At 44.4% G+C, this 20968-nt stretch overlaps 1 protein-coding gene across 4 annotated transcripts in view; it reads left to right on the plus strand.

Annotated features, from left to right (window-relative positions):
* Positions 1-15489, plus strand: part of LOC138662411 (uncharacterized) — a 95507-nt gene extending 80018 nt beyond the window's left edge. For all 4 annotated transcript variants that reach the window (XM_069748013.1, XM_069748014.1, XM_069748012.1 and 1 more), the window contains one exon: positions 14046-15489. In XM_069748013.1, the coding sequence (XP_069604114.1) occupies positions 14057-15358 (1302 nt within the window). In that variant the 5' untranslated portion in view covers positions 14046-14056 and the 3' untranslated portion in view covers positions 15359-15489. The remainder of the gene's footprint in view (positions 1-14045) is intronic.
* The last annotated feature ends 5479 nt before the right edge of the window (positions 15490-20968 follow it).

Below are 20968 nucleotides of genomic sequence, written 5' to 3' on the forward strand. Positions count from 1 at the left end.
TTTTTCGAATGGTGCCAATACTTTTGTCCACCCCCTTTTTTATGTTTGGTGTGGAATTATATCCAATTTGGCTTTAGGACAATTCTTTTTGTGCTTTTTCATTTAAGACAAATTAAATGAAGATAATAATACCAAAGAATTTGTGATTGCAATAATTTTCAGGAAGAAACTGAGTATTATCTGACAGAATTGCAGGGGTGTTAATACTTTTGGCCATGACTGTATAACACAGATACACAGGACAGGCCAATAGGAAAACAGCTGGCCAGACATACATTACAATAGCCGCAGGGGGCCGGAGCCTGCCGCTATTTACTGTGTGAATTACAAAGGTGGGGGGAGGTCAGAATGAGAATATCTTGTCCAGGGGCGCAGCCGGTGGGCTGATGCATTTCACATGGAATCTATTATACATACATATACTGCATAACATTCTTGGTGCTGGGGGCTCCTGTAACACGGCTCCCCTTTTCAGCGACGCGATCGGCATACACAGTCTGATCCTTAACGGATCGGTTTGGGGATGACCGAAGTTTATGGGGTTGGTACGAGTTCCGTTTGTCGACTTAGTCCATCGGCGTTACCGTTTTGTTTGCCGGGTCTGTAGTGGATGGTGAAGTCCAGAGGTTGTAGGGCTAAACTCCACCGCAGTAATCTGGCGTTGTCTCCGGAGACCCGATTAAGCCAGACTAGGGGATTATGGTCCGTTATGAGGGAAAACTGTCGTCCATACAAATATGGTTGTAACTTTTTGAGTGCCCATACTATTGCCAGGCACTCCTTCTCGATGGCCGCATAGCTCACTTCACGGGGCAGTAGTTTCCGACTCAGGTAATCTACCGGGTGTTCTTGGCCGTCTGGCCCGACTTGGCTCAGTACTGCCCCCAATCCAAACATAGAAGCGTCTGTGTGGACCAGGAAACGTTTAGTTGGATCGAGTGCGGCCAATACAGGGGTATTGGTGAGGGCGTCCTTTAGCTGGCGGAAGGCTTCCTCACACTCTGGGGTCCAGGTTACCTGGCGGGGTTGGTTCTTACGGGTCAGATCAGTGAGGGGCTTGGCTACGCTGCTGTAATTGGGAACGAATTTCCTGTAATACCCCGCTGTCCCTAGAAACGCCATGACCTGGGTTTTAGTGCGTGGGGTGGGCCATTTGGCTATGGCCTCAATCTTGGCTGGTTCTGGTCTCGGTTCCCACTTCCCACCCAATGCCCTAAATACTGAACCTCTGCTTTGCCCACGTGACACTTGTTTGGGTTCAGGATGATTCCGGCCTTGTGGATCATGTCCAATACTGTCTCTAGGTGATTTAGATGCTCTTCCCATGTCGCACTGTAGATGGCTATGTCATCCAGGTAGGCACACGCATAGTCCTGGAGACCATCCAGAAGCCAATTAGCCAGCCTCTGGAAGGTCGCCGGGGCAGTCTTCATCCCGAATGGCATAACTCGAAACTGGAATAAGCCAAACAAGGTGACAAATGCCGACTTGGGAATAGCATCAGGACTAAGGGGAATCTGCCAGTAGCCTTTGCATAGATCGATGGTGGTCAAATACTTTGCCCCTGCCAGCCGGTCTAACAAGTCATCCACACGCGGCATGGCATATGCATCCGTCACTGTTTTCTCATTGAGCTTACGATAGTCTACACAAAACCGTGTAGTCCCATCCTTCTTGGGCACTAACACTATGGGGATGTGTTATGATCCGGTGACCTTGGAGCAGCATGAAAACTTTCACTGGAGTAGGTGGTAACTATACTGACCGCAAATCCTGATCTTAACAGCGCAACTAGAAGTAGCCGTGGGGTGTACCTAACAAGTCCTAGACACCTCGTCACAGCCGGAGGACTAAATACCCCTAAAGATGGAAATAGGAATACTACCTTGCCTCAGAGCAGAACCCCAAAGGATAGGCAGCCCCCCACAAATATTGGCTGTGAGTAGGAGAGGAAAGACACACAGTCAAAAAACAGGATTTAGCACAAGAGGCCACTCTAGCTAAAATTGGAAAGGATAGGACAGAGTTCTGTGCGGTCAGTATTAACACCCTTCCAAAAATATCCACAGCAGATTATACAAAAAGTTCCTCCATCTAACTGGATCGCCCCCAGACACAAGGCCACGGGTTCTCGGTACCGGGCATCTCTGGTTCGGTTCTGAGGCTGTCACGGTGGCTAGACCCGGTCCGCGACCCTGCTAAGGGGCGTCCAATGAAGGTGGTGGTACAGTCTGTCAGGGGTTCGTGACGTCACCTGTGGTGTTCGGTCAGGGTGACCGACGCTGCTGTGGGGTCCGCTGGGGTGATGGAATGGCAGCTGGATGGTATAACTTCCCACAGGTGAAGTATGTCCCCAGGGCTTCCCAGTAAGGTGGATGGTGATGGTGTGAGGTGCAGGCAATAACGAGGACACAGGGTTGCAGTCTCTTTACCTCTTTACTGAAGACTATTTTATAATCCTCAACCCAGAGCACGTTTATCACGGGCTATCAGAGACCGGCCGGTCCGATGGGCACATCCAGAGTTTCCTTCGCAGATGGAAATCGTTGCCTACCACTAGCGCCTGTGTGTTGTAGTCCTACCCTGCTGAGCATTCGGAATAGTCCTCACAACTGCTGTTCTCGTTCGTTCGTTCTCTACAGCTCTCTCGTTCTTTGGTTCCAGATGTTACTAGTTTCTAACGTCCCCCAGGTATGTTATGGCTAGGACGCCACCCGTTTGACGGGAAGGCTCGGAGCTCTTCCGGGACCCTAGAGACGCCCCTCTCCACGCGTTGCCCCCTATGTCTTCGTAGGTGTAGTAAGGTAGACAGCCAACCTATAACTGACTGTCTGGCGGAGTTTGAAGTAAGGCCTGAAGTCAGTTACTCCTGCGGTGTTCCGGCCACCGACTACGCGCCTCAGTAAGATGTTGCCTCTCTCGGCACGACTCCTACTGGCTCTCCTTTGTGCTTGATCTCATTTGCACTGTTCCACAATATCCTTCCCTTCGTGTCTCTCTCCTGGATACCGCCACAGGGTGTGTAGGCGCGGTTCCGTTACGTTCTGTTCTGTTCGCTAGGCACCTGCCAGGTTCCCACGCCTGACAGGGACCCCCCTGTGCCTTCTCCCTGCAACACCCCCTGCCACGGGATGTTGCCTGGTTCCAACCCAGTCAGCTTCTGACTAACTTCCTCCCCAGCCCCTAGTTTTACCAATGTGAGGAGGGGCCCAATAAATAAAGCCTTTTTCTCCCCCTAGTGGCCGGAGTGTGAAGTGTAATGTGTTCTGGTGATACCTGGTCAGGAGAACTCCTTAGTGCCATCAGACGTACCGCCACTCTCCTTAGCGGCAGAGTGCCATACTGCAATGACCAGGTCTCTGAGGCGCTGCATAACTAAAGACGTGGAATGTATATCTGCAACTCCAGAGACTACTAAACTCAGAGCAGGAATACAATAAAAAAAAAACAAGCACACAGCTTGTGTGCCATAGAAAAAGAAACAGACACTTATCTTTGCTGAATTGGCAGCTAAGCAGGAGAAGCCAGACAGAGATCCAACACTTCCCAAGAAACATTGACAACTGACTAATTGACTAATGAGTCCTGCAAACCTAAATACCCCAGTCAGAATTGCAATCAGCAGATACACCTGTCCAGGACTGCAGCCCAGAGACAACTGCATTACCACCTACAACCACCAGAGGGAGCCCAAAAGCAGAATTCACAACAGGGATGCCCAGGGACTATCTGATTCTTCAATGACCCCTAAACGCAACATCTCTTGTATCTCTTGTCGCATCCCTTCTCGTACAGACTCAGGGACGCGGAAGGGGGGTTGTCGCAGGGGGGTCTGATCCTGGGTCTCAACCTTGTGTTGTGCCAGGTGAGTGTACCCGAAACATCCTCTGTTGCTGCCTCAACAACTCCTCCGCCTGCTGTCTCTCCCGGGGACCTAAGTCTTCACCCCAGTGTACCTGGTCCCATGTTTTAGACTGAGTCTTCTCCCCTAAGACATCAGGCAAGGGAAGTCCGGCTAAATCCCACTGCTGCCACCAGTGTAACGTGGTCTAACAAGCTGGGGTACCTCTTTCTGTACCACCCCGTGTTTAAGGAGGTCCACGCTGCTTTTGCTGGATTCTGAATGAAGGATGCTGGCTGGAATTCCTTGGTTAAGTGAGAGCATATAAAAGCTGACTGCTACCCCACGTATTTCCAGTCTAAAAGAACACACTTTATTTTCAGCACACAGAATATATAACACAGATACACAGGACAGGCCAATAGGAAAACAGCTGGCCAGACATACATTACAATAGCCGCAGGGGGCCGGAGCCTGCCGCTATTTACTGTGGGAATTACAAAGGTGGGGGGAGGTCAGAAAGAGAATATCTTGTCCAGGGGCGCAGCCTGTGAAATGATGCATTTCACATGGAAGCTATTATACATACATATACTGCATAACATTCTTGGTGCTGGGGGGTTCTGTAACATAGTGTATGTGTCAGTAGTGACAGCGGCATAGAGAAGCATCACGCAGGGAGGGGGCTCCCTGCGCGCTTACCTCAGAACAATGTGATGAGACAGTGTTGTTCTGATGGTCTCCATGGAGACCCCCCGCACCAAGATGGCCGCGGGGTGCTTCCGGGTCCTGCAGGGAGGTGGCTTGTGAGCGCCTGCTGAGAGCAAACGCTGAGATGCCTCCTTACCTGCCTGTCAGATCCTGATGTGACACTCTGCTGTGCAAAGTGTCAGATCAGTGACCTGCTGTAATATAGTAACGTCTCATACTGGGACAATGTAATAAAGCTAAAAAAAAATTATAAAGTGTAAATATCCCTAAGTAAAGAAAACAAATAGAAATAAATCTTTTTCCAATAAATACCCTCTCCATAAAACTGTCCCACTAGTTACCCCTTCAGTGAACACCGTAAAAAAAATAAATTAAAAAACAAGGCAAAAAAAACGATGCTTTATCATACCGCCGATCAAAAAGTGCAATAAAACGCTATCAAAAAGACGGATGTAAATAAAAATGGTACAGCTGAAAATGTCATCTTGTCTCACAAAAAGCAAGCCACCATAGAGCTCCATCAGCAGAAAAATAAAAAAAGTTATAGTTCTCAGACTAAAGTGATGCAAAATTAATTATTTTTTCTACTAAATAGTTTTTATTGTGTAAAACAGCCAAAACATAAAAAAATATAAATGAGTTATTGCTGTAATCGTACTAACCCGAAGAATAAAGCTGCCTTACCAATTTTACCATACACGGAATGGTAACAAAAAATGCAGTTCCTGAATTGCTGTTTTTGTTCATTCTGTGTCTGTCTCGCAAAAATTGGAATAGAAAGTGATCAAAAAATGTCATGTGCCCAAAAATGGTACCAATAAAAACGTCAACTCGTCCCGCAAAAAACAATCTCTCACATGACTCTGTCGGCTCAAATATGAAAAAATTATAGCTCTCAAAATATGGTGATGCAAAAACTAGTTTTCACAATAAAAAGTGTCTTTTAGTCTGTGACAGCTGTTAAGCATAAAAGCCTGATATAAATCTGGTGTCACTGTATTATATACGAGTTGGCGACTCTGGGTTCAGCACCTGTTCACACTGTGTCTATGTTTGGATGTGCAGATCAGGTTTTTTGAAATGTATTCTCTAGCCTTCTGATCGTGCACTCCCTGCCTCCTAGCTTCAGGTGTTTTAATTATAGTAGGTCCAATACCCCTCCACAGTGAGAGAGAATTTGAGTCCAAGGAGAGGTTTCACATGTACCCATTCAGATGGAGACATTTATTCTCAGAGAGGTAGGTTTAGAGTAGGACCTCGTATAAGAGAGATGCCGTAACGTGGCTACGAGGTACACATAAAATTGGCCATTTTTATGCGCTAAAAGCTCTCATTTTTCATATTTCTAGTGCAGTAATGCAGTTTAAAAAAATTTCGTGTTTTCAAGTTTACATGTTTTGGCGCTGCAGTGTGCTGCCCTATTTGTTTGATTATATACGAGTTGGCGACTCTGGGTTCAGCACCTGTTCACACTGTGTCTATGTTTGGATGTGCAGATCAGGTTTTTTGAAATGTATTCTCTAGCCTTCTGATCGTGCACTCCCTGCCTCCTAGCTTCAGGTGTTTTAATTATAGTAGGTCCAATACCCCTCCACAGTGAGAGAGAATTTGAGTCCAAGGAGAGGTTTCACATGTACCCATTCAGATGGAGACATTTATTCTCAGAGAGGTAGGTTTAGAGTAGGACCTCGTATAAGAGAGATGCCGTAACGTGGCTACGAGGTACACATAAAATTGGCCATTTTTATGCGCTAAAAGCTCTCATTTTTCATATTTCTAGTGCAGTAATGCAGTTTAAAAAAATTTCGTGTTTTCAAGTTTACATGTTTTGGCGCTGCAGTGTGCTGCCCTATTTGTTTGATTATATACGAGTTGGCGACTCTGGGTTCAGCACCTGTTCACACTGTGTCTATGTTTGGATGTGCAGATCAGGTTTTTTGAAATGTATTCTCTAGCCTTCTGATCGTGCACTCCCTGCCTCCTAGCTTCAGGTGTTTTAATTATAGTAGGTCCAATACCCCTCCACAGTGAGAGAGAATTTGAGTCCAAGGAGAGGTTTCACATGTACCCATTCAGATGGAGACATTTATTCTCAGAGAGGTAGGTTTAGAGTAGGACCTCGTATAAGAGAGATGCCGTAACGTGGCTACGAGGTACACATAAAATTGGCCATTTTTATGCGCTAAAAGCTCTCATTTTTCATATTTCTAGTGCAGTAATGCAGTTTAAAAAAATTTCGTGTTTTCAAGTTTACATGTTTTGGCGCTGCAGTGTGCTGCCCTATTTGTTTGACTGTATTTACAGTGACCCTCAAAAATAAAGTCGCCTAATCACTTATACCACATGAGAAACTGCATAAAAATAAATAAAACCAATTCTTCACATGCTGTTGATTTTTTAATTCTGCCTCCCAAAGATCTCAGGAAGGCTCGGTGCACATTTATCCTGCGCTGAGCGCTTACATCGGGGTGTCCGTGTAAATCTCTGAAATACGTGATGAAGACAGAACCTCTGGCTGAAGATTCCCTATAATGTGGCAGATGGAGGCACTGTGGACGTCATCTGACCTGTGATCAGGTGGTGTCCATCTTTTTAGGATTGCATAAAAATGCCTTTGGCCACAGTTTTGTGCACTCCTCCTGAAAAGAAGGACACCACTGAATGGAGGCCAGACGGAGTCCAGAGTAACCCTGCTGCCTCACTATAGTGAATGGAGCCCATTGGGGGGTTTCATCTGAATCACGTCACTCAGAGATTTAGATGGAAATCCCAAAGTAAGTGCTCAGCGTAGAGCGACAGATAAATGTGATCCCAAACATTATGGAACAGGTTCCTAATAAAAGCTTCCACTCAATCCACAAAAAAGCAAGACCCCACTTGGAACTGTCATCTGTTAACGAAAATATAGGGGGCTTCTACGTTATTGGTAGCACAAAGGCTCTGGAAAAGCATAATGGCTAGTGATGAGCGAATATTCTCGTTACTCGAGATTTCTCGAGCATGCTCAGGGGTCCTCCGAGTATTTTTTTAGTGCTCAGAGTTTTAGTTTTTCTTGCCGCAGCTGAATGGTTTACATCTGTTAGCCAGCTTAAGTACATGTGGGGATTCCCTAGCAACCAGGCAACCCCCACATGTACCTTTTCTGGCTATCAGATGTAAATCATTCAGCTGCGGCAAGAAAAACTAAAACTCTGAGCACTAAAAAATAATCGGAGGACCCCGAGTAACGAGTATATTCATTCATCACTAGTAATGGCTCCTCATCCGCCAAATGAAATTCAGCAAATTCTCTGCTCCCAAATCCAAATGCCCTCCATCCCTTCTGAGCCCCAGTGTGCCTAAACCACATATATAGTAGCACCCACATGTTTGGCATCTCTGTAGTGATGAGAGTGTGACACCCCAGGTAATCGGTTGTTACAGTGATGTTGCCTTCCCTTTGGCGAGGATGATATCATGCTTGGAGGCAAGGAGGATTCTCTTTACCAGGTAAGCATCTACATTCAACACATTCTGACTCCAGGCCAGAAGGGGGAGTTCTGAACCTAGATTCAGGGGAGCTTCCCCAACTTTATGTGTTCTGGTCTGGAGGAAGAGGTAGTTAGTTAGTCTCCCGGAGGGAAAGATAACAGAAGGGCGTCTGGAGTAGACAGTGGGGCCGAGCAGTCACGTGGGAGCTGCAGCCCCTGGAAAAGGAAGCGATAACCTGAAGGGTTGTATTGCAGTGGAGCTTGAGAGGAAAGGAGCACAGTGGAAGAGGAAAGGGCTCAAAGGGGAACGGCGACCGGACACCCTCAGAGCCAGAGCGCAGATACCGGGAGCCTGAGGTCATGTTGTTCTCCAGGATGCTCGACAGAACCAGAGGGCATATGACTGTATGTTAATTGCACACACCAAGTCTGAGATGAAGCAGTAACCTGAAGAGCCCGGGTCATGATAGAGACCCTATAAAATGGCTCACATTGCCCATCATGCAGACATCTGTCTCAGCACAGGAGAGAGGGGACTTTGCCAGCAAGCTACAAGCAGCAGGGACCTCATCAACAAATAGGAAAGACTTACAGACCTCACCTGGGAGAGGGACCCTCTGTTGCCTCCAAGCCGGCCGGACCACAGCTACCCCTGCACTTGGTACCCTGGACTGAGGCTGACTGCTACCATCAGTAAACCAGGTAAAGACTGCAAACCTGTGTCCTGGTTCTTTACTATACCTTCCACCACACCATCTCTGCCATATACTTTGGGAGCCCTGGGAACCCCGCTTGACCTGTGGGAAGCATCACCATCTTGCTGCATAACATCACCCCAGTGGACCCCTTTAAGCAGCGTCGGTCCCCACAAACCGAATACCACAGGTGGCGTCACTAACTAACTTTATTTACCAATCCCCTTAAAGACCTTTTCCCTTTTATTGAGTGTCCAGGGCCACGGACCGGTTCGCAGCCACCTTGACATCCCCTTTAAGTACCGCACCCAGTACCGAGTACCCCAAGGCCCTGGCGGGCAGCTCAACTGCCTAATTTACAGGTGCGTGTCTCCAGAAGCATGAACAGGGTATAACGTACTGGAGACTGCAATGGCAGTTTGCAATTTTCACTCAGCAATATCCACTGCTGCCTGTTTCTGGAAAACACCCATGGAGTCAAAATCGTCACTACATCTGTAGATAAATTCCCAAAGGGTTATAATTTCCAAAATGGGATCACTTGTGGGGGATTCTACTGTTCTAGCACCTCAGGGGCCCTGTCAATGTAACGTGGCACCATCAAACAAGTGCAGCAAAATCTGCACTGTAATAAGGCGCTACTTCCCTTCTGAGCTTTGCTCTGTGCCTCAAAAGTAATTTCCGATCACATATGGAGTATCTGTGAACTCAGGAGAAATTGCACAACAAACTTTGCAGTCCATTTTCTCATTTTTACCCTTGTGAAAATATAAAATTTGTAACTAAAAAAGATTTTTGTGGAAAAAATGTGATTTTTTATTTTCACGGCTCAACATTATAAACTTCTGTAAATATGAGGGTGCTGCCATGGGTTGTGAAAAATCCCGTTACCGGTAAGTAATTATGTTTTTCCTCTCACCCATGACAGCACCATGGAGAGAATTACAGAGAATTTGAATTTGAGGAGGGTCCACAGCCTGCAGAACAATTCTCCCAAATGGTGAGATCAGAGCACGAAGCCAGATCAAACCTATAGTGCTTATAAAAGGTTACGCGAGAAGACCATGTTGCTGCCTTACAAATTTGCTAAAAGGGAAACATCCAACTGTTTTTTCCAGCAGGTAGCAGCTCTTAACCCTGCTGGAACAACATTCCCACTCACCGAGTAGGCTAAACTGATGGCCCTCCCAATCCAGCCAGCTATTGTACATTTTGATGCTTTAACGTCCAATGACGGGCAGTGTCCATCATTGGACGCCTCCATCCGTTTGATGCGGGCTCCGCCGATTCACCCATGGCTGTTAACATGTTAAATGCTGCTGTCAAACTCTGACAGCAGCATTTAACATGCACACGCAGGAAACGCGTCATTACCTCCTCCCATCAGCGCATGTGTCACATGACAGCGGGTCGCCAATGTGTTGGCATGACAACCCGGGGTCAGCAGGAGACCCCTGTGGTTGTTACAGCTGGATAGCTATGAGTGCCACCCAGTGGTCGGCGCTCATAGCAAGTGAGGTATTCTTCTACTGTATATGCAGTTGATCTGATCATCGCCTGCATGTAGCAGAACCAATCTGGTTATGGCAGCTTCTTGTCTTCCATGGAAACTATTGAAGCATGCCAAAAGTAAACAAGAAAAGTCTTTAAAAATATAAAAAAAAATAAAAGTTTAAATCACCCCCTTCGCCCCATTCTAAATAAAACAATAAAAGAAATCAAATATACGGTACATCTATCAATATAAAATAAGACTTAATCTAATTGGTAAACAGTGTAGCGAGAAAAAAATTGAAGCGCCAGAATTACATTTTTTGGTTGCGGCAACATAGCAATAAAATGCAAGATCGGGCGATCAATAGATCATGTACATAACAAAATGGTATCAATAACGTCAGATCAACGCACAAAAAATAAGCTCTCACCCGGGCCCAGATCCTGAAAAATGGAGACGCTAGGGGTCTCGGAAAATGACAATTTTTTATTTTTACAAACATTGGAATTTTTTTTCACCACTTAAATAAAAAATAACCTAGACATATTTGGTGTCTGTGAACTCATAATGACATGTAGAATCATAATGGCAGGTCAGTTTTAGCATTTAGTGCACATGGTAAAAAAAAATCCAAAAACAAGTGTGGAATTGCACTTCTTTTGCAATTTCACCGCATTTGGACTTTTTTCCCTGTTTTCCAGTACATCATATGGTAAAACCAATGGTGCCAATCGAACGTACAACTCATCCCGCAAAAAACAAGCCCTCACATGGCCGTATTGATGGAAAAGTAAAAAAGTTATGACCGTGGGAAGAAGGGGAGTAAAAAATGGAAACGCAAAAATTAAAATACCCCAGGTTCTAAAGGGGTTAAGCCCCTTCCTAGGTACATAAAAGGAAACAAAGACCTATCCTTTCTCCAGGCCTGTGTGACTGACAGGTACTTAACTAGAGATATATTTACATCCAATGTATGAAGTCTCCCTTCCTTTTTTTGGGTTGGTGCAAAAAAGATGGAAGGACTGCGTACTGAGACCTATGAATACGGAAAGCTACCTTAGATAGAATGGCTGGGTCTGGTTTTAGAATAACTCTATCATCCAGATTCTGTGTGAAAAGAATGCCTGCTGACAGGCCTAAATGTCACTAACCCTGCAAGCTGAAGTTAAAGCCACTAATAAAACGGTTTTAAATGAGAGAGCCTTAAGTTACGTTGATTCTAGGGGTTCTGTAGGTTTACTCTGTAAGTTTCCTGTCCTTGGAGGTCAGATCCCCTCTCTCCGTGGTTCTGTCATGCATTAGAGAAAAATGCAGCATCAAATGTGCAATAAAAATGCATGTAAAAAAACGCACTTAACAACGCAATCAAAAACCGTAACTAGTCTAATTTAAATAATAAGTGTAGAAATGAAAAAACTCATTGTGGGAAAGTAACCTAAGGCCACGTACAGACACTAAGTATTTTGTGTTTTTCATAAGCCAAAACCAGGAATGGGTAAAAAATGCAGAAGTGGTGCATTGGTTTCTATTATACGTTTCTTGTGACTGTTCCATTCCTGGTTTTGGCTTACAAATACTGAGGTATAAAACTCACCAAATATTCAACATGTGCATGTGGCCTTAGTCTTCTAGGATGCAGCAGATCCTGCTCCCTTCATACACCCAGCCATGACTGATGGGGCTAGAGAAGAAAGCACCGTTAGCGCTTCCTATATGCTGTAAACACAGTGCTAGTTCAGTCCTGTGTATACGGCAACCAAGAAGGCAAAGACGGCAATAAACAACTGCTTTCTTTCCTCTGGGTAGTCCTTCCGTCCAACAGCTGGCTCACACAGTCACAAGATCGCATGCCACTGTTCTAGAATGCAGTGACATTTTAAAATGTCACTGCAGAGTAGAACGTGGATCACCCAGCTGTTCGTCATTGGGCGTCCGAAAGTAGTTAAAGAGTAACCATCGTTTTAAACTTTTTCCATAAATCAATGAAAATACGAACCTTTTAAATTAAATCTTATCAAAGAAATTTTCTCCTCCTGAACTGATCATTCGGTCTCAATTCATAGGTAAAATTTGTATCAATGAGTACACACTATCACATTACTGATAGCTGACCTCATTACCTGATTTGTGGAGCCATTTGTAGCATGCTGCAATTTTTTTTTTTCTCATGGCGAATCGGCATAGGAAAAAATCTTCCCTGTCTCATAGTATAGCACTTGGCCCAATGTTATTTTATAAAACATGGGATAGCACTCGTCCGATGTATACAATTGGGTGAGCGAGCCCTTAATCAAGTTTGGAATTTTTAAAAATATTTTAAAATTACCTGTAACTGGACCCCTATGGATCACTCAAAAGATTGCTCAGAAGTGCGCAGCTCAGGGGACCTATGGTCCTCTCTGAGAACCTACACAGGGAAGAGTACAGTCCTTTTGAGCGATTCTTTGGGGACCTGGACGGCCACCCATCTGCAAAGCAATTTCAGTGCCTTAAAAATATTTTTTAAAATGTACCAATGTTTAGTTAGCCTTTAAGCTCCATTTCATACTCAACATAGCTATGTAAACACACTTAGGCTTTGTTAGGGATTTAAATATTTTACAGGAAATTCTGGTTTTCAACTGTTATAAAGTAGTCGACACATGTACGTCATCTACAATTGTGTATTGAGAATTTGCAGCCGTTTCCAAGGATGTATTATGGCAAAATGTGGTCCAAATAAATTCACGCAAAAGTCCAATTGGCAAAATAGCCCAGGGCACCAGCCACTTCCATGGGTATTATTTTGAAGCAAAACATGATAGAACAGCAATGTTTCTACAGGCAAGCCTTCCTCAATATCGAATTAATGAGATTTCTGGTTTAGAAAAAAAAACGCTAATGATGTCCAAAAGTTTGGAATTAACTTTATTTCTTAATCGAGTAGTAGGAGAATCCTTCCTTTAGGACCTTCAAATATTAGCCAGAGCAGAGAATAATTAGAAAGTACATATTTTGTTCTAGAGGGCAGAGCATGTCATTGCATTTCATGGAAAGTCAGTTAAAGGGTTGTCCGGTCTAAATCAATAAGTTTGCAGTTACTGTGTGTGACTGCAGACTTATGAATCCCACCCCCCACCCCCCAGCGCACTGTGCACTGTGAGGATTCGCCGATTTCTAAGTCGAGACCAGGGGTTGTATATGAGTTATACACACTTCCAGCCAGAGCCTGTCCAGTGGACGCGGCCTTGCTCCATACACTGTTATGGATCGATGCCGTGCCTGTACTCGCCCACGTCCACTTGACAGCTGCTTCACTAGACGGGGCGCGGCCTCGCTCTACTCAAGTGTTTGAAGCAAGGCTGTGCCCACTAGACAGCCCCTGACTTGAAGTATGTATAATGCATACATACCCTCTAGTACCAGCTCAGAAACTGGGGAATCACCACAGTGCACAGTGCGTACGCTGGGGGGGGAATAAGTCTGCAGTCACACAGAGTGATTGCAAACTTATTGATATGGACTGGACAGCCCCTTTAATTTCACTTAAAAAAACAAACACCTGTAATACATTCTTTGGTTGCTAGGGAATCCCCACATGAAATCAAGCTGTCTAGAAGTCGCAAATCATCTAGCTGTGGTAAGGAAAACAAAATCTCCAAGCAGTCATAAATACTCGGAGACCACCCGAGCGTGCACGGGAAAACCCGAGCAACTAGTATATTCGCTTATCACTAATTGTGATTATTGTTGAAGAACCATCAGTGCAAAAAAAATGGTCCACATAAGGAAATATAATCTAATTTTTAAAATATTTATATTAATTCTGTCTTTTTTCCTTCTTTTTCCTAAAGGTTCTGATACAATGTACAAATATCCAAAGAAGATCTTATTATGTGTATTGGTATTAGCAACAATCAGCTTTTTACTGGGTGTACTGAGGAGCAAAATGCAGATCTCGCCTTCTGTGGAAAACAGTGCGAAGTGCCTATGTTGTGAAACCAGTCTCAGCACAGATACAATTACAGCCCTGGAAGACAACAGGACGTTCATTATATCACCCTACTATGACAACAGAGATGACAAGTCCATGGTGCGGATCCTCAGCATTATCCACCATCAAGAGGTGAAGGAACTTTACTGCTATTTCTGCTGCTCCACAGACAAAAATGTGAAGGTTTCCAGGGCACTCATAGACATGCACAGTGATCGCTTTGGATTTCCCTATGTCACAACAGACCTTTTATGTGAGGAACCACCAGGCTGTCATCCTCAGTATTTGTCTGTCCACACAACTCCTTCAGGAGAAATGACACAACTACCTCTATTCCAAATCCAAAACCGAGACGAGAAACCATTTTCTGCCAATTTTACTGTCTGCATTTCCACCATGTTTGGTAATTACAGCAATGTCTTACAGTTCATTCAGACAATGGAGATGTACCAGATCCTGGGAGCACAACGGGTCATGATCTACTTTAATCATTGCAGCCCACAAATAAAAAAAGCTATGCAGTATTATCTTGCAAGAGGAATCCTTGAGGTGGTAGATTGGCCAATCGAGCGTTATCTTAGGCCTGGCAAAGCATGGCACTATTCAGTCGATCCCAAAGATATAGGTTATTATGGTCAGCTGGCAACACTCAATGATTGTATTTATAGGAATATGTACAGGACGAGGTTTGTGCTACTTAATGATGTTGATGAGATCATTTTGCCATTCTCACACATGTCCTGGGACACCATGATGAAAAGCCTTCAACAACAGAAGCCGAACGTTGGAATTTTTCTTTTTGAAAATCACATTTTTCCTCAAACAGCGTCCATTAATGTAAGTTTCTCTAACATTTCATCATGGAAAGGCATCCCGGGACACAACATACTCCAGTATGTCCAACGGGAACCAGACAGACCAAATTATTTCAATGCTCGGAAAATGATTGTGGATCCCCGAAAGGTCATCCAAACGTCTGTTCACTCCATTTTAAAAGGTTATGGTGCCCATGTGGAAGTCTCACTGGAAGCAGCCCTGGTTTACCACTGCAGAGGACCTATTCAAAAGGACTTGCCAAAGACCTCATTAATAGAAGACAAGACTATATGGAAACATAATGCCTCTCTTATAAGAAATGTTAATAAAGTTCTGAGTGAAATATTTCTCCAGTGATGAAATGAACCACACGTATTGGAAGCTACTAAAGCCATTGGGCCTGAAAAATGAGTTTATATTAAGCAAAGATGGAAGAAAAGCTTTATACTTTGATTTGCAACAATTTTCATTAAAGTTTGTGGACTTTATATTTGTTGTCTGTTTTGATTACAGTTCTGTTGTTCTATACAATTTACTTTTGAGATTTTATGTTTTGTATAGAATGGATTAAAATGTTTTGCAGGACCATGGTCCACCAATCACATCAATAGTTTGCAAGATCACTGGTAGTAGGAGTTTCCAAGCACAGGCTACTGACGGGGTCCTGCAAATCTTTTTGCTAAACTCCTTATTTTGTATTACTTAAGATAAATACGATAATTGTCCCATTCCAACAAATTCTTTTCAAAAGGCATAATCACTTGAAAGCTTTAACAGCTGAAACCCATGGAAATCACAAATGTTATATTATCTGGTGCCTATTTAAATACATAGGCTACCATGTAATAAATGGTGATGCTTCGGGGCAAGAGACCCATTTGGCAGCAATTCTAGTGAATAGAGGAAAGCCCCAAGTGGGAATCAATAATGGGCAATGTCTCTATAGTGGGATGCTGCGTGATACAATCTCACTAGTGCTCAAGTTACTATCTCATTTATTACGCTGTGTTTCTTGTAGTAACCACAAGAAAATAAATGAGTTGACATGCTGTATTTACTGCCAATGGAAAAAAAATATATGAAGGGGTTATATGTATATTTGTCTTCAATGGGTCACTGTTATACACGTCTTGATTTTGAAATACAACACAATTAAGTAATGTTCCCTCATTGTGAGGAGACCTACATGCATGCTAGATTGGCCAGTCTCCTTGAAATAAGCAGCATGTATAGGATATACAGCAATGTATATCTGAAATCCCCATTCCAACTTTCTTCTAAACAAAATCTTTACTAGCCGAGTAATATTGTCAAGCTGCTTGCATTCAGATTAGCCCCATAGCAGAGGTGATAATATCAAGCTTTCAAGTAGATCTGAAGGGAAGCATATTTTTGATCAAACACTCTTTAATGGTGGTAATATGGACTGTTTAGCACTGGGGCAAGACACTATTTTAGTATACAGTCTTTTGCCCAGATGTATCAACAGCCCACGTAGCATATAGCACAGCCACATAGTATATTACACATCCACGTAGTTTATAGCAAAGCCCACGTAGTATATAAAACAGGCCACGTAGTATATAGCAGAGGTGTCAAACTGCATTCCTCAAGGGCCGCAAACAGGTCATGTTTTCAGGATTTCCTTGTATTGCACAGGTGATAATTTAATCACCTGCACAGAATGATTCCAGGACCTTGTGCAATTCAAGGAAATCCAGAAAACTGTTATGATCTGGTGGCCTAGGAGCAGCATGAGACGTACTCTGGAGAAGGTGGTACCTGTACTGACCGCAGACCCTGAACTTAACACCGCAACTAGAAGCAGACGTGGGATGTACCTAACTCTCCGTAGACACCTCGACACAGCCTGAGGACTAAATACCCCTAAAGATAGAAACGGGAAAACTATCTTGCCTCAGAGAAAATCCCCAAAGGATAGACAGCCCCCCACAAATATTGACTGTGAGAGGAGAGGGAAATGACATACGCAGACTGAAATCAGGATTTAGCACAGGAGGCCATTCTAGCTAGAAAGAAAGTATAGGACAGAGAACTATGCGGTCAGTATTAAAACACTAGAAAATATCCACCACAGACCATACAAAATCTCCACATCTGACTAAAGACAGGGAGGGTATATCTGCATCTCCAGAGATACAGCTTGGCTGAATAAATCCTTACACAGACCAAGCTGGACAAGGCAAAACATATAAATGCACTGAACTATAAGGCCCACAGCATGTGGACAGCAAAAACAAAGCCAGAACTTATCTTTGTTGAAATGAACAGCAAAAGCAGGAGAGACCAGGCAGGATGTGAATCCTCCAAAAACAATGGACAACTGGCACTGACTAAAGAAACAAGCAAGACTAAATAGCCCAGTCCAAAGCACTAAGTGGACACACCTGATGAATGCTGCGATCCAAAGACAGCAGCACTACCACTCATAACCACCGGATGGAGCCCAAGAGCAGAATTCACAACAGTACCCCCCCTTGAGGAGGTGTCACCGAACCCTCACCAGAGCCCCCAGGCCGATCAGGACAAGCTAAATGAAAGGCACGAACCAAATCGTCAGCATGAACATCGGAGGCAACAACCCAAGAATTATCTTCCTGTCCACAACCCTTCCATTTGACAAGATACTGAAGCTTCCGCCTCGAAAAACGAGAATCCAAAATCTTCTCAACCACATACTCCAACTCCCCATCAATCAACACCGGGGCCGGAGGATCAACAGAGGGGATAACGGGCATCACATATTTCCGCAACAAAGATCTATGGAAAACATTATGGATGGAAAAAGAGGCTGGAAGAGCCAAACGAAAAGACACAGGATTGATAATCTCAAAAATCCTATAAGGACCAATAAACCGAGGCTTGAACTTAGGCGAAGAAACCTTCATAGGAACATGGCGGGAAGACAACCAGACCAAATCCCCAACCCGAAGCCGGGAACCAACACACCGATGACGGTTAGCAAAACGCTGAGCTTCCTCCTGAGACAACACCAAATTGTCCACCACATGAGCCCAAATTTGCTGCAACCTGTCAACCACAGAATCCACACCAGGACAATCAGAAGCCTCAACCTGCCCTGAAGAAAAACGAGGATGAAAACCAAAATTACAAAAAAAAGGCGAAACCAAGGTAGCAGAACTAGCCCGATTATTTAGGGCAAACTCGGCCAATGGCAAGAAAGCCACCCAATCATCCTGATCAGCAGACACAAAGCATCTCAAATAAGTTTCCAAAGTCTGATTAGTTCGCTCGGTTTGGCCATTTGTCTGAGGATGAAATGCGGAAGAAAAAGACAAATCAATGCCCAGCCTAGCACAAAAGGCCCGCCAAAATCTAGAAACAAACTGGGAACCTCTATCGGATACAATATTCTCCGGAATGCCATGCAAATGAACCACATGCTGAAAAAACAACGGAACCAAATCAGAAGAGGAAGGCAATTTAGGCAAAGGTACCAAATGAACCATCTTAGAAAACCGGTCACAAACCATCCAGATAACCGACATCCTCTGGGAAACCGGAAGATCTGAAATAAAATCCATAGAAATATGCGTCCAAGGCCTCTCAGGGACCGGCAAAGGCAAAAGCAACCCACTAGCGCGGGAACAGCAAGGCTTGGCCAGCGCACAAGTCCCACAGGACTGCACAAAAGAACGCACATCCCGCGACAAAGAAGGCCACCAAAAGGATCTACCAACCAAATCTCTGGTACCAAAAATCCCAGGATGGCCAGCCAACACAGAACAATGAACCTCAGAAATCACTTTACTAGTCCATCAATCAGGATCAAACAGTTTCCCCACTGGACAGCGGTCAGGTTTATTAGCCTGAAATTCCTGAAGAACCCGTCGTAAATCAGGGGAAATGGCAGAAAGAATCACCCCTTCCTTCAGAATGCCGACCGGCTCAAGGACCCCCGGGGAATCAGGCAAAACACTCCTAGAGAGGGCATCAGCCTTAGCATTCTTAGAACCTGGAAGGTACGAGACCACAAAATCAAAACGGGAGAAAAACAGGGACCATCGAGCCTGTCTAGGATTCAACCGTTTGGCAGACTCGAGGTAAATCAGATTCTTATGATCGGTCAGGACCACAATACGGTGCTTGGCCCCCTCAAGCCAATGTCGCCACTCCTCAAATGCCCACTTCATAGCCAACAACTCCCGATTGCCAACATCATAATTGCGTTCCGCAGGCGAAAACTTCCGAGAAAAGAAGGCACACGGTTTCATCAAGGAACCATCAGAATTCCTCTGAGACAAAACGGCCCCTGCCCCAATCTCAGACGCGTCAACCTCAACCTGAAATGGAAGAGAAACATCTGGCTGACGCAACACAGGGGCGGAAGTAAATCGGCGTTTAAGCTCCTGAAAGGCAGAAACAGCCGCGGAGGACCAATTCGTCACATCAGCGCCTTTCTTGGTCAAATCGGTTAGAGGTTTAACCACACTGGAGAAGTTGGCAATGAAACGATGATAAAAATTAGCAAAGCCCAAGAATTTCTGAAGGCTCTTCACAGATGTGGGCTGAATCCAATCATGAATGGCCTGAACCTTAACCGGATCCATTTCTATAGATGAGTAGATGAGGGAGAAAAAATGAAGCCCAAAAAAGCAACCTTCTGAACTCCAAAGAGACACTTAGACCCCTTCGCAAATAAAGCATTATCACGAAGGTTCTGAAATACCATTCTGACCTGTTTCACATGAGACTCCCAATCATTGGAAAAAATCAAAATATCATCCAAATATACAATCATGAATTTATCAAGATAACTCCGAAAGATATCATGCATGAAGGACTGGAACACAGATGGAGCATTAGAGAGTCCGAATGGCATCACAAGGTATTCAAAATGGCCTTCGGGCTTATTAAATGCAGTTTTCCATTCGTCACCCTGCTTAATACGAACAAGATTATATGCCCCTCGAAGGTCAATCTTAGTAAACCAACTAGCCCCCTTAATCCTAGCAAACAAATCAGAAAGCAAAGGCAAAGGGTATTGAAATTTGACCGTGATCTTATTCAAGAGGCGATAATCAATACAGGGTCTCAGGGAGCCATCCTTCTTGGCAACAAAAAAAAACCTGCTCCCAATGGTGAAGAAGATGGCCGAATATGCCCTTTCTCCAAAGACTCCTTAATATAGCTCCGCATGGCAGTATGTTCTGGCACAGACAGGTTAAAAAGTCGGCCCTTAGCGAACTTACAACCTGGAATCAAGTCAATAGCACAATCACAGTCCCTATGCGGTGGAAGGGAACTGGATTTGGGCTCATCAAATACATCCTGGAAATCTGACAAAAACTCAGGAATTTCAGAAGAGGGGGAAGAGGAAATTGACATCAAAGGAACGTGACCATGCACCCCCTGACAACCCCAACTAATCACAGACATAGATTTCCAATCCAACACTGGATTATGTACCTGCAACCATGGAAAACCCAGCACAATAGCATCATGCAAACTATGCAACACCAGAAAACGACAATTTTCCTGATGGGCTGGCGCCATGCACATGGTCAGCTGTGTCCAAAACTGGGGCTTATTTTTAGCCAAGGGTGTAGCATCAATGCCCCTTAAAGGAATAGGGTTCTGCAAAGGCTGCAAGGGGAAACCACAACTTCTGGCAAATTCTAAATCCATTAAGTTCAAAGCGGCGCCTGAATCCACAAATGCCATGACAGAAAATGACGATAATGAGCAGATCAAGGTCACAGATAACATAAATTTAGGTTGTACAGTACTGATGGTAACAGAACTAGCGATTCTCTTTGTACGCTTAGGGCAATCAGAAATAACATGAGCAGAATCGCCGCAGTAAAAACACAACCGATTCTGACGCCTGAATCCTTGTCGTTCAGCTCTAGACAAAATCCTATCACACTGCATAGGCTCAGGACTCCGCTCGGAGGACAACGCCACAGTGTGCACAACTCTTCG

Source organism: Ranitomeya imitator, chromosome 2 (assembly GCF_032444005.1).
Source record: "Ranitomeya imitator isolate aRanImi1 chromosome 2, aRanImi1.pri, whole genome shotgun sequence".
Classification (NCBI taxonomy): Eukaryota; Metazoa; Chordata; class Amphibia; order Anura; family Dendrobatidae; genus Ranitomeya; species Ranitomeya imitator.